General features: G+C 37.7%; 1 protein-coding gene across 1 annotated transcript in view; it reads right to left on the bottom strand.

Moving 5' to 3' along the window:
* LOC106000470 (checkpoint protein HUS1-like) overlaps nt 1–14336 on the bottom strand; it is a 22378-nt gene extending 8042 nt beyond the window's left edge. Inside the window, exons 1-6 of the mRNA XM_013035743.1 lie at nt 14276–14336; nt 14083–14210; nt 5690–5866; nt 4734–4841; nt 3192–3266; nt 1522–1621 (exon numbers count right to left, since the gene is read on the bottom strand). Coding sequence (XP_012891197.1) covers nt 1522–1621; nt 3192–3266; nt 4734–4841; nt 5690–5866; nt 14083–14210; nt 14276–14336 — 649 coding nt within the window. The remainder of the gene's footprint in view (nt 1–1521; nt 1622–3191; nt 3267–4733; nt 4842–5689; nt 5867–14082; nt 14211–14275) is intronic.
* Between the last annotated feature and the right edge of the window lie 389 nt (nt 14337–14725).

Raw genomic sequence — 14725 nt, 5'->3', positions numbered from 1 at the left:
CTATGCCTCCATCAGAAAGAATGACATTGCCCCATTTGTTAGGAAATGGAAAGACTTGGAAAAATTATATTATTAATTGAAGTAAGCCAGGCCCAAAGAAACATAGGTCCCATGGTTTCCCTTATTTGCAGTATCTAGTATATGTCTGAGTCAAGCAGAAAAGGTCAGATAAGTTGATGTTAGGGAAATGATCCTTAAGATATGTATTCAGATGTTTTTTTTCTTTCATGCGATTGTTTCTAACATATTTATAAGATTATTTCGTTGTTTCTTTGTATGTCCCTCCCCCACAGTATAACCCCTGCTTTCACTGTAAAAAAAATTAAATCCCGAACAACAAATCCTCAAAGAAACAACTGCCCAATAAATAAGTGGGCTAAAGACTTAAAGAGAAACTTCTCTGAAGAGGAAAGAAGGATGGCCAGTAGACACATGAAGAAATGCTCAACCTCCCTAGCCATAAAAGAAATACAAATCAAAACAACATTGAGATACCACCTCACCCCAGTTAGAATAGCTAAAATCAAGAACTCTAATAACAACAGATGCTGGAGGGGATGTGGACAGAAGGGAACCTTACTGCATTTTTGGTGGGAGTGTAACTTTGGAGATATTATAGTGACTAAAAAAATTATATAAAGTGAAGTAAGCCAGTTCCAAAGAAATATAGGCCCATGGTTTCCCTTATTTTCAATACCTAGTATATGTCTGAGACAAGCAGAAACCATCAGATAAGTTGATGTTAGGCGAAATGAACCCCAAGATCAGTACTTAATTTTTTTTGCTATTGTTTCTAACACATTTATAAGATGATTTCTTTGTTGCTTTGTATGTCCCTCCCCCATGGTATCACCCCTGTTTTCACTGTATTTGATATTGGTATGATTTGTGAAGGGGAAGGGAAAAAACAAATTGCTTAAATAGGGATACATGTGGACCCATTGTAACAATGAGATGTACAAGACATTATGTCAAAAAACGAACTTTACAACTTTGGCACAGGGCGGGGATGGAAGGGGGAGAAGGGAAGGGATGGGAAGGGGAAACAAAGGAAGAGGCAACAATGCTTGATAAGAAATGTACTCATTACCTTGCTCATGTTAATTGTAACCCCTCTGTATGGTATTTTCACAATTAAAAAAAATAAAAATTTAAAAATTTAAAAAATTTAAAAAGTGAAAGAAATATGTCCATCCTGAATCCATTGTGAGAAACTGAAATTGTCCAGACAGAATAAGAACTATAGAAACAGAAGGACGGGAAGGTAATTTAACACAAGCTGAATTCTAGAAGAGAGGAAGAATTCCTGTTAAGATCCATCAATGACCTAGTGTCTCAGGTCCTTGGCCTAGGGGGTACCTGTATTATTATGCCATACAGATAGGTAGTCAAAACTCAGTTCCTTCCATGTTTCAAAATGAGACAACTAAATCTCATTTTTCTACATTAAATGTACTCAATGTATTTGTTTCCTTAAAGTTAATTCATCATAAGCAAAACATACACCACAAGAAAGCTTACCTAATGGAGGATTTTCAAGATTCTTGAAATAAATGGTGACATTTAATGATTCACTTTCTATTTTCAGGTTCAATTCTCCATTTTGGTTTGCTTCAATAATCTACAATTAAGTGTTATAAAATAGTATTAGAATGTAGAAGGCAAAAAAAACCCCAGAAAATCATTGAGCATAACCTTCCACAAGTCCAGATAAGAAGGTGGCACCCTCTGACAAAAAGGTCTGAAGACCATAGAGGGTACAAGAGCTTCTAATTTCAACAAGATAGGGGAGATAAGTCCTAAGAGATGAGAACAACAAAGATAGAGAGCATGTCCACAGTGAAGAAGCTCAGTAGGAAATGAGAGGCTAGGAAGTAGAAGGCTCTTTACATTGAGGCTATGGGACAGATGACTGCTCTGTGGGAATAGGCAGAGAGATAAGGGTTCCTGTAATCCAACAGGTACTGTTGTTGGCACTGAACAGGACAGAGAGTGGGAGTGGGGGGATAGAAGAGTACACGAGGTGAATAGAAAAAAGACTGAATCTCAAGAAGGGTCCATATGTCTTAAAATTTGGGGATTACATAGTATAAAAACAGTGTTAGTCTCCATGTAAAATGAAATTACCTCCTAAAAGTTCTGAAAAACAGTAAGTAAAGAGTTGTGACTGAATCACACAAAACATTACTCTGAAAACAATAGTAATGGAGGGCTGGGAATGTGGCTTAGTGGTAGAGTGCTTGCCTAGCATGTATGAAGCCCTGGGTTCGATTCCTCAGTACCACATAAATAAAAAATTGCTGGAAGTGGTGCTGTGGCCTTGAGCAAAAGAAGCTCAGGGACAGTGCCCATTCCCTGAGTTCAAGCCCTAGTCCTGGCAAAAAAAAAATGAAAAAAGGAGCTATAGCTCACTCAATGGTAGGAGGGACATGCATGGCCATTCATATAATTAATTCAGGAAAAATATAAGTACACATAAAATATGTAATATTCTCAGGCTAGGACTATGGCTCTGGATCATTGTCTTAGCATGTACAAGAGACAGGGTTCAATCACCAGCACCAAACACACGTGGAAAAAAAAGAAAAAGAAAATAAAAAGGAAAAAAATGTAATATTCTGTCCAAAATATAAGGGAAAACATTAGTACTGTTTAACATATCCTGAATTTATTATTAGTACAAAAAAGAAGGATTAAGTACAAATAGAAAAGATTTTTCCAGTGAATAAGGGTTGAAACAGGTTTCTTCCAGCCACTGTAAAGCAGCTTGGTCTGAACACCAGTCCAGGACCCCACAAAGATGGATTCAGGGAGGAGGTGAACATTACCATGGAGCATGGAGTATAATATCTTTACTCAGAGGAAAGCTGTCTCTCAGGACAAACAACCATGCAAGCTAGACCTCAGTTAATGTTCTTTCCTAAATAAGTGGTAGCCAGGTGCCAGTGGCTCACGCCTGTAAACAAACCTAGCTTCTAAGGAGGCTGAGATCTGAGGATCACGGTTCAAAGCCATCATGGGCAAGAAAGTACGTGAGACTCTTATCTCCAATTAAACACCAGAAAACCGGAAGTGACATATGGCTCTGATGGTAGAGAGCTCGCCTTGAGCTGAAGAGCATAGGGACAGCGCCCAAGCCCAGAGCTCAAGCCCCACAACCAAAAAAAAAAAAAAATAAAGTGGTAACTTACAAGGTGATCCCCAACTGGTTTCAATTTTTTCACAAATTTCTTCATAATCTCCAAGGCTGGCAAATAAATGCTAACCTATAATAGCAATAAGGGAAATCACTAGTATTAAAAATATCAATATACTCTAGAAGTAACAATGAATGGCCAAGAATTCTGAAGTTCTAGTTTACTACTTTCATAATAAAGGTTTTGTTGGGTTGTTTAGTTTGTTGGTTGGGGCTTTGTTCATGCTGTTGTTTTTAGTTTTGCTCCTGGGTGCAGTTCCTGAACTTTTTTGTTCAAGGTTAACACTCTTCTACTTGAGCTACACATCTACGTTTAGCCTTTTAGTGGTTAACTGGTGATAAAAATCCTCATACAATTTCCTGCCCCAGCTAGCTTTGAAAGGCCATCCTCAGGTATCTGCCTCCTGGGTAGGATAATAGGCCTGAGCCACAGGCATCAGATAAAATTTTTTAACATATAAAAAGTAACTGTGTCATTTCACTAACTTACAAATGTTCAATTATACTTAAGCAATTGCTACAGCACCCAAGTTCTCAGTTCAAGTCCCAGGATCAGCACACAAAAACAAAATCAAGTGCTTGCCCTTGGTTACCTAGACAACCATATCTCCAAAGACATTCTTTTAATTCAGTTAGACCTACAGAATTTCAGCTAAGAGAGCTATACACAGGGACAGAGGAAATAAATCCTAATAATCTGCAGAAAGCCTTCCTCTCAGGTAGGTTAACATACAGGACTCAGGGCCATTTTTCACACTCAATAAGAAAATGCAGCAAGCAGTTACTGCAACTAACTTGGGGAATATGTTAGTAAAACTTTCATAAGATGCTAGCTTTCGATGCTGCTAATCATATATATAAATATAAATATATACATATATACATGTATGATATGAGGTTGAAATCTGAAGATCCCAGGTATAAGGCATCCCAGGAAAATCCAGTACTTCTCTCCTGTAGAACAAGTGGTAGTTTGCCAGCCTTAAGCAAATAGAGCCCCAGTATCAGCACAAGAAAAAATGATGACTATTTATAAGTTAGTATAAATGTCTTCTACTGAAAATCACATAAGTGTTTTATTCACTGTATACTTTTAATTTCTTCTTAAGTGAATTGTGAACAAGAGTCAATGGACCCTTTAGCATCATCTTTATGTCCAGTAACCTGGATTTCTCTAAGTAAACATTTAACCCAAACTTGGTCATCATAGTGGTTTTCTATACACATCCTAGCATCAAGTCCTATGAATCCTAAATTGGTGCCTAAGCCCAAAAGTCCTAATAAACACCAGCTTACTGAGAAAGGTATTCCATCTTGTATGTGGCCAGATTATATATCAATGTTTAAAGATGATTAAAATAAATAACAAAAGACGAATATCCAGATTTCTTTTCCTAGAGTAGTTTTTAAAGATGAATACCACTGTCTTTTCAGAAATTACCCAGCTTTTCAATAAAATATTCTTCAAGACTACAAGTAGACAATTCATATCTTCCTATCAATGGTATTGAAAAACAGGACTGTAGGCTTCACTTACATTTGAATATGGAACTGTGAGCTCTTGCATTTCATTCCAAAAGTTTGTAGGGATAAACTGTATGGGGAAGTGTTCTGCCACTATGAGGCTCTTGCCAGAAAAAAATCGCTGCCAAAAAAGAATTAAAATATTTCATATACTAGTGTAACAAATCAAACCAAACACCTAAGAGTAAAAAATTTTAAATACCAAATCTAAGTGGAATGTTCTCAATTTGTTCACTCAGAATCCACTCAACCTATATAGAAATTCTTCTTGTTTTAGTTTGGGACTTAAGGAGCAGGCAAGTGTGGTAAATAAGGGAAAATGATCCAGAATGTTCCAGTGGGACAAAAGAATTAGCAATGAGACATAACTACGTGCATCACCTACTAGAATCTTGAGGAAATCACAGTAGGAACCCGGCTGAATGAGAAAATAGCAGGTACACTATGAGAGCAAGGGAGAACACTGTGACAAGCGGACACAGAAACTACAGATCCAGTTAGTCATGAGAAGATGGAATGAAGGAACAGTTTTTTGAGCAGACAGGAGAATGGTGTATATATCTGTGAGATGGAAAAAGCAAATATACTATGCTCATGACCCCACAGACCAGGTTTGTGTACTAGAAAGGACAAACCAGGGGCATACAAAAGGCAAATGTGTTACTTTAACTGGATAGTTAAAGGCAGATGAGGATGGAGAAAGAAACTTCAGAACTGCAAACAGAAATTGTTTTCTACTACTAAAAGAAATCTGATGTTTACTGTTTGTAAGGCAACATGCAATATGAATATTGTATGATTGTATGATTTTAAAATAACATGGAGCAAGAACCAACTATAATAAACTGCATGTACCATATATTTAATTTTAAACATATCTATCAGTATAAATCCCACGCTTAAAACTACTTATATTTCTTCTAGACAAAGACCATTTTAGGAAATTTCAGAAAACTTTCCTCTACTCACCAGTTTTACACAGACCTTGAGGCTCCCAGAGTGTTTATTAGACAGTTTGACTTTCATGGCTTCTGCATGGTGTGCACTTTTCCAGGCTGAAGATACTTTTTCCAAACTTAATTGTAAACTTATCTCATGATTTTCTGCAGAGAGGCCCTCCATTTCAAATGTGCTGAAAAAGTTCTCCTATATGAAGAAAAGAGGCATCTGTAAAGTCTCAAGAGGCAGTGTGTAGGAGTCTGAAGGAAGATGGCAAAGGGGAAGCTGGGGGCTAAACAAGCTCTCGAATAAAAACCTGTTTTAGTGTTCCAGTGAAAAGTTCAGGGCTCAAGAGTCACACCAAGTATGCCATCATAGTATAGAGGGTTTGTCCAGAGAGGAAAAATTCAGACAGTCTGGTTAAGGAGACAGATTTGAGCACTTGCTGGTGTCTGTGGCAGTGGCAGAGGCTGCTGTTGTGACTACCATATCAACAGAGAGAGCCATGGACAAAGGCACCAGAGGCTGTGTGCAAGCAGATTCTACTCATCACCAGCAAGAACTGACAAGAGCAAAATCTTCATCCTGCTGGCCACAGACAGTCACAAATGTGGACAGCCCCGAACCCAAGGGAAAGGCGTGAGTATCCACAAGATATGTTCACTCCTTCTCAGGAAGCAGTGGTGGGAAGGTAGCTACTCCCCCAACCACAGAGAAAAACTCCATCTTTGATACTGACAAAGACCAGAGCCAGAGAAATTAGCATTTAATTCCAGCCTTGGAAGAAGACAATACGAGCCATTCAACATGTCACAAAAATCTGAACCTGACCTGCCAGGCTCAGCCAGGGGAAATTTGCCCTTCCAAGGCAGAGGAATCTCCACCCACAGAAGAGTGACTTTCTTCACTGGATAAACAGAGTCAGAGGCTGCCCCTCCCAACTGCAGCATAGGCAGCAGACCTAGCATCAGGAGGAGTAAAAGAAAAACAATTCTAACTCAGTAAACATAAAGCCCAAGAATGGCTCCAGGATGGGCTATATGAGTGTCTAAGGAGGTAGACCCTCAGGGGAAAGCTACTGATTGCTGACAGGCCTCAACCCTACCCACAACCTAGCCCCATCACAGCAACTCCAGGCTAGAGGAAACATCCATCTCCCTCTTTTGTGATACTCAAAGCATATCTACCCTCGACAGAACTAGCCTGAGAAGAGGGTCATAAAGTCCCTGGTAAGGCAGAGCTACTTACTGCCTGCTCAAACAAACTAATTTAAGAAACAAATAAAGCCACAGGATAACTAGACAACACAAGCAAACCAGAGACTCCACCAAGAGACTGGTTATGGACACAGGGGAGACACAAGATTCTTCCCTTCCCCCCAAAATCTAAGAACTCTTTTCTCTACATAATTTTTTTAAAAAATTTAAAATTGTTTTCTATTTTTTCATCATTTTTATTTTAGTTTTTTTAATTCTCTTTTTACATTTTCCTTTTTGGTCTTTTTGTTGTTGTTGTTGTTTTTGCTTTACTTAATTGCTGTTCTGTTCATCCCCAGATATATATCTGTCTTCAATCATTAGACCTTATCCTTCATTGTGCGCACACTTAATTCAGATATAGACTGCTCAATTCACAAACTCTCTGCCTTAACTCCTTTAATTGGAGTATTATTTCTTCATACTTATCTAATTTTAAGTGTTTCATTTATTATTTTTTAATTTTTCATTTTTCCTCTTTATATCTCTCTTCTTTTCCTTCTATCCTTTCCCTCTCTGAATTTGGGTCTAGGTTAAATTCCCTCTCTCTTTTTCCCTTCCCACATTTTTCTAATCTTATTTTCTCCTCACAATTCTCCTTAAACCTATTAATTTCTGATCTGCTGACTCCTTTGACTTTCTTAGCCCATTGATCCATAGTTGTTTGTTGTTGAACTAGATTGTGTCTGTTGAACTAGATTGTATCTGTACTCATTTAAACTGTGTCAAACAATCTTTGCAACTCTAGGGTTCTGGTTAATGCTTGCCTTAAAATAGTGTTCTAGCCCAGAATGGTTTTGCTTTCATACCCTAATGGGCAGAACAAGCCGGAGAAACACAAGAAAAATGGCAAGTCCAGTTATCTTAATGCCCACTCATGATAATCAGGCAACAGAGCAGTTAATGTATAATCCAGAGGAGAGTTCCCAAAATGCTCTACAAATGCTATTAGTAAACATGCTGAATGAAAAGACTGAAAGCCTGCAAACATCTTGTGTGAGCATTATAGGAAAATGTGTGAGTGTGATGAGATTAAGCAAAGATTAATACAGGAATTTCCTGAGCATGAGGACTCTAATCAAGGATTAATACAGGAATTGTTTGAGAAGGATGAATAGACAAAGATTAATAGAGACATTCATGGAATCCACAAACAGAAAGCTGGAGGAATCCATGGAGGCCACAAAGGCTATGCTGAATTAAGTCCAACAGAAGGAAAAGGAGTCCATTGAAACTATAACCAATCAACTAAGGGATTGGAGAATGAACACTGAAAACCAAATTAAGTAGATAAAGAAGTTCATACAAGATCTAAAACAAAGCTCAAACAAAGAAATTGAGGCCATCAAATCTGACGAATAGAAGGAAAGGAAATAAAAAAAAAACAGTAGCAAGTCTTAACAGTAGGTTATATCATGCAGAAGATCGAATCTCTAAGATTGAAGACAGCCTAGATATTATAGAGAAAGAACAGACAAGTATTCAAGACAAAGCTGAGAAATATGATAGATCCATTCAACAGATAGAAATCAACATCAGAAAGCCTAATTTAAGGCTAATGGGTATAGAGAAGGGCCTCAATAAAACAGTTAAAGGTCTAGAAAATTTATTTAACAGGAACCTAGTAAAGAACTTCATAAAATTGCAAAAAGAGATGCCCATTCAGATACAAGAAGCCTTTAGAACCTCAAATAGACCAGACTAGAACAGGATATCACACCATCACATTCTAATCCACACAGGATCAAATGAGACCAAGGAAAGGATCCTTAAAGTTGTCAGGAAGAAAAGATACATCACTTATAAAGGCAAACTATTCAGAATAACTTCATATTTCTCAGCAGAGACAATGAAACAAGAAGAGCCTAGAATTATATATGCCAGGTCTTAAACACAAACAACTATCAACCAAGAATACTGTACCCAGATAAAATGTCCTTCATAACAGAAGGACAAATAAAAACCTTCCATGGCAAAGAAAAACTGAAACAATATATCTCTACCAAACCAGCCCTACAAAAGATACTTAAAGATGTCTTACACATAGAAAACCAACCTGAGCAAGATAAAGGCGAAGAAACAGCACTAAAGCAGAGAATCCTAGAATCAAAAGAAGAACCCAATTGGCACAGCCCCCAAGAAAGTGGATAACATGGCAGGAACTACCAAAAACCTCTCAATCCTAACTCTCACTATTAATGGACTTAACTCTCCAATTAAGAGACAGATTCTCTAGTTGGATCAAGAAACAAGATCTTTCTATCTGCTGCCTCCAAGTGACACAACTTGCCCACAAAACAAACAGATAAGTTGATGTTAGGCGAAATGAACCCCAAGCTAAGTATTCAAATGTTTTTTCTTTCATGAGATTGTTTCTGACATATTTATAATATGATTCCTTTGTTGCTTTGTATGTCCCTCCCCCACGATAGAACCCCTGCTTTCACTGTATTTAATGTTGGTATAACTTGTGGAGGGGAAGGGGAAAAAACAAATCATTTAAATATGGATACAGGTGGACCCACTGCAACAATGAGATGTACAAGGCATTATGTTGAAAAACGAACTTTACAACTTTAGTGGGGGGGGTGCATATAGGGGGACAGGTGGGGTAGATGGGAAGGGATAGGATGAGGAAACAAAGGAGGAGGCAACAATGCGTGATAAGAAATGTACTCATTATCTTGCCCATGTAATTGTAACTCCTCTGTATGGTATTTTCACAATAAAAAAGAGAGAGAGAGAGAAACGAACATATTCTGAAACTGAAAGGCTGGAATGAAGTCTACCAAGCAAATGGCCCCCACAAACAGGCAGGAATTGCAATCCTAATATCAGATAAAACAGACTTCAAATAAAAATTAGCTAGAAGAGATAAAGAATCTCAGTACATGCTAATTAAGGATCTGTCCTTCAGGAGGACATTAAAATTCTAAATATCTATTCACCAAATAATGGAGCACCAAAATTAATCAAAGAAACACTTATTTCCCTAATATCTCACATAGATCCAAAGACATTAATTATTGGGGATTTTATCACACCACTATCCCCACTGGATACATCAACCCAGCAAAAACTCAACAGAGAAGCCTCGGATCTAAACCATTTGATAGATCAACTAGACTGTACAGACATCTACCGAACATTTTACCCAACAGCATCAGAATACATGTTCTTCTCAGCAACACACAGAACATTCTCCAAAATAGACCACATTTTAGATCACAAAGCAAATTTGTCTAAATTCAGGAATATTGAAATTATGCCTTGCATTCTCTCAAGGGAATAAATAAATAAAAATAAATAAATAAACCACAAGGGAATAAAATTAGAACTCAAACCAAAACCACCACAGAAAATCCTGTAACACATGGAAGCTGAACAACACACTATTGAACTGCCAGTGGGTCATGGAAGACATTAGAAAGGAAATTCAAATGTTCATGATATTTAACAAAAATGAACACACAAATCACCAGCTTCTCTGGGACACGGCAAAGGCAGTACTCAGAGGCAAGTTTACAGCTCTGAGTTCCTACATCAACAAATTGGAGACATCTGAAACCAACAATTTAATGAGGCACCTGAAGCTCCATGAAAAAGAGCATCAAGCTAAACCCCAATCCAGTAGATGGAAAGAAATAATTAAAATTAAATCAGAATCAAATGAATTAGAGTCCGGAAAACATAGAAAGAATCAACAAAACAAAGAGCTGGACCTTCGAAAAATTAACAAAATTGACAGATCCTTAGCAAATCTTACCAGAAAAAGAAGTGAACACACCCAAAGAAACAAACTCAGAGATGAGAATGGCAACACCACAGAAACAACCAAGATTCAGAACATTATAAGGGGATACTTCTCAAACCTTTATGCTAATAAGTTTGAGAATCTGGAAGAAATGCACGAATTTCTAGCAAATATTGACATGCACAAACTAAATCAAGATGATTTAAACCAACTTAACAGACCCATATCAAGCATCAAAACAGAAACAGCAATAAGAGACCTCCCACCCAAGAAAAGCCCAGGACCAGATGGATTTACAGCTGAATTCTACAAGGCCTTCAAAGCAGAATTCACACCAATACTTCTCCAACTCTTCAATGAAACTGAAAGTGAAAGTTCACTAACAAACTATTTCTATGAATCTATTGTAATCCTCATCCCAATACCAGGCAGAAACTCATCGAAGAAAGAGAACTATAGACCCATTTCTTTGATGAACATGGATGCAAAACTTCTCAACAAAATTTTGGCCAATTGACTTCAACAACTCACCAAAACAATCATACACCACGATCAAACAGGATCACTTCAGGGATGCAAAACTGGTTCAATATATGCAAATCAATTAATATAATTTATCACATCAACAAGAGCAGGGATAAGGACCACATGATTATCTCAATAGATACAGAAAAAGCATTTGTAAAGATCCAACATCCCTTTATGATGAAAGCTCTGGAGAGATTAGGAATCCGTGGAACATTCTTCAATATAATAAAGGCTTTGTAAGACAAACCTACAGCCAGCATTATACTTAATGGGAAAAAGCTAAAGCCATTTCCTCTAAACTCAGGAATGAGACAAGGATGTCCACTCTCTACTTCTCTTCAATTTAGTATTAGAATGCCTAGCTAGAGGAATAAGACAAGATGTGAACATAAAGGGAATACAAATAGGGAAAGATGATGTAAAACTCTCCCTCTTTGCAGATGACATGATCTTTGTTTAAAGAAACCATGGACTCTACTCCCACGTTACATGAGTGGAATTGAAACTTTGGCAAATTAGTGGGATACAAAATTAACCCTCAAAAATCACCAGTTTTTCTGTATGCTAATAACAAGAAGAGTGTGGCTGAAATCAGGAAAGCAACTTCTTTTGTAATAGTCTCACAAAAAATAAAATACCTAAGAGTTAACTAAAGAAGAGAAGGACTTGTAGGATGAAAACTTTAAAAATTAGAAAAAGGAAATTAAAGCAGAACTAAAGAAGTGGAAAAACCTTCCCTGCTCCTGGATTGAGAGGATTAACATCATGAAAATGGCGATACCGCCAAAGGCTCTCTATAAATTCAATGTGATACTTACCAACATTCCACCCTTATTCATCAATGAAATAGAAGAAGCAACCCAAAAACTCATATAGAACAATAAAAGATCCGAAATAGCAAGAACAATCCTTAGCAGAAAGAACAGTGCTGGAGGAATATCAATACCAAATTTCAAACTCTACTACAAAGAATAGTAATCAAAACAGCTTGGTACTGGCACAAGAACAGACCTGAGGACCAATGGAATAGAAATAAAGACCCAGAAACGAACCTACAGACCTATAGCCACTTAAATTTTAATAAGTGAGCTAAAAAAAATAGAATGGAAGTTGGTTAAACACCTATATAAAACTAAAGCTAAATCCTTATATATCACCCTGCACCAGAATCAACTCCAAATTGGTCAAAGCAGACACCTGGAAAACATTATAGGAAGGAACAGCAGAAACTTTAGGACTCCTTGGCACAGGCTGAATTTTTCTTAATAAAGACCCAGAAACACAACAAATCAAAGAAAGGTTGGACAAATGGGATTGCATGAAACTGCAGAGCTTCTGCAAGGCAAAGAACATAGCTAACAAGATCAGTAGAAAGCCCACGGACTGGGAGAAGATCTTCACTAGCCATACAACAGACAAGGGTCTTATATCTGAAATATATTTAGAACTGAAAGAATTAAATTCCTCAACAACAAATCTTCAAAGAAACAACTGTCTAATACATAAGTGGGCTAAAGACTTAAAGAGAAACTTCTCTGAAGAGGAAATAAGAATGGACAATAGACACATGAAGAAATGCTCAACTTCTCTAGCCATAAAAGAAATGCAAATCAAAACAACATTGAGATACCACCTCACCCCAGTTAGAATGGCTATAATCAAGTACTCTAATAACAACAGATGCTGGAGGGGATGTGGCCAAAAGGGAACCCTACTGCATTGTTGGTGGGAGTGTAAACTTGTTCAACCACTTTCAAAAGGAGAATGGAGGTTCCTTACAAGACTCAACATAGAGCTCCCCTGTGACCCAGCAATGCCACTTTTGGGCATTTACCCAAATCACCAAGAACAAGGCGATAGTAAACTTACCAGAACAATTATGTTTATTTCAGCATTATTTACCATAGCTAAGATATGGAACCAACCCAGATGCCCCTCAGTAGATGAATGGATAAGGAAAATGTGATATATATATATGCCTCCGTCAGAAAGAATGGCATTGCCCCATTTGTTAGGAAATGGAAAGACTTGGAAAAATTATACAAGTGAAGTAAACCAGGCCAAATAAACATAGGTCCCTTGGTATCCCTTATTTGCAATAACCAGTATATGTCTAGGACAAGCAGAAAATGTTAAAAGCTATGTACATATGACCATATATAATGATGTTAAGCAAAATGAACCCCAAGATAGGGACACAATTGGTTTTCTCTTACTTCCTATTTTTAAATGTATTTATAATGTATCATGTTTTTATTTTTGTTTCTTTTGTATGTTCTTCCCCCATGGTATAACCCCTGTTTTCAATGTATTTGATTCTGGTGCCCTGAAACTTTTTTTTTTTTTTGGTCCAGTCGTGGAGCCTGAACTCTGGCCATGGGCGCTGTCCCTCAGCTCTTCAGCTCAAGGTTAGAGCTCTACCACATGAGCCACAGCGCCACTTCTGGCTTTTTTCTTTTTGTTTATGTGGTGCTGAGGAATTGAATGCATGGCCTCATGTATGCAAGGCAAGCGTTCTACCACTGAGCCACCTTCCCAGCCCCCCTGAAACTTCTATACACATTTTTTTCTAATTTGGGAAGAGGAAGGGAAATTAAAAAATACTGAAATTCGGATACAGGTTAACCCATTCTAACAATGAGATGTACAAGACACTATGTTGAAAATGAACTTTACAATGTCTGGTGGTGGAGGGAGGAGTCAGTTAGGTGGAGAGGGAAGGGATAGTAGGGGAAAAACACAGGAGGGGTAACAATGCTTGATAAGAAATGTACTCATTACCTTACTCAAGTAACTGTAACTCCTCTGTACAGTATTTTTACAATTAAAAATATATACATATAAAAAGAGAGGCAGTGTGTAGAGTGTTTGGGGTTCCTACTCACCTTTCTGCTCTCACACCACAAGCTCACTGTTCCACTTTCTGGGTTTCCAAAAAGAATGAAACTCAGTTTATCTGGGCAGATGTGGAGGATGCAGATTTTGGTGAGGTCCGCTAACATGTTAATGACTCCTATAACAATGAGTAAAAGAACAAATTATTTTCTCACCCCTTCCCTATTGTACAGGTATTGATACCTGGGCAAAACTTAAAGTGCAGCAAGATGCGATTTAGGATTATGTTAACTACTTTCTTCATGTTGCCATAATTCTATTGTCGAAGCAAACTTTGGAGACTCACAGCTGCTGCTATCACTCACTAAAAAGAAAATTAGGTGCACGGAATAACCATTACATTGAAACTATACAATTCATGACCAATACAGATTGCTGGATAAAGTCATTGCACAGCACTGAAAGATAGGTTCATCACTGACTGCAAAGGGATGTCTAAGAGAGGTAAAGATGTCTGCTGGTGTGGTGACAGCATAAATCATGTAATGGGAATCAAGTCCCAGAAACTTCAATAGGCCTTCATCTCTGCAATGCAGAACTGACCCACCCCCAAGTTGCCCAGCCCACCCTTGGCTCCCTTCATAACCTCCCCAGGAATCGAGTTCCAGAAACTTCAATGAGCAGCAGCCTTCA

The sequence above is a fragment of the Dipodomys ordii genome, unplaced genomic scaffold (assembly GCF_000151885.1).
Source record: "Dipodomys ordii isolate 6190 unplaced genomic scaffold, Dord_2.0 Scaffold219, whole genome shotgun sequence".
NCBI lineage: Eukaryota > Metazoa > Chordata > Mammalia > Rodentia > Heteromyidae > Dipodomys > Dipodomys ordii.
Note: the sequence above shows the minus strand (reverse complement) of the source record. Positions and strands in the feature narration are given on the sequence as shown.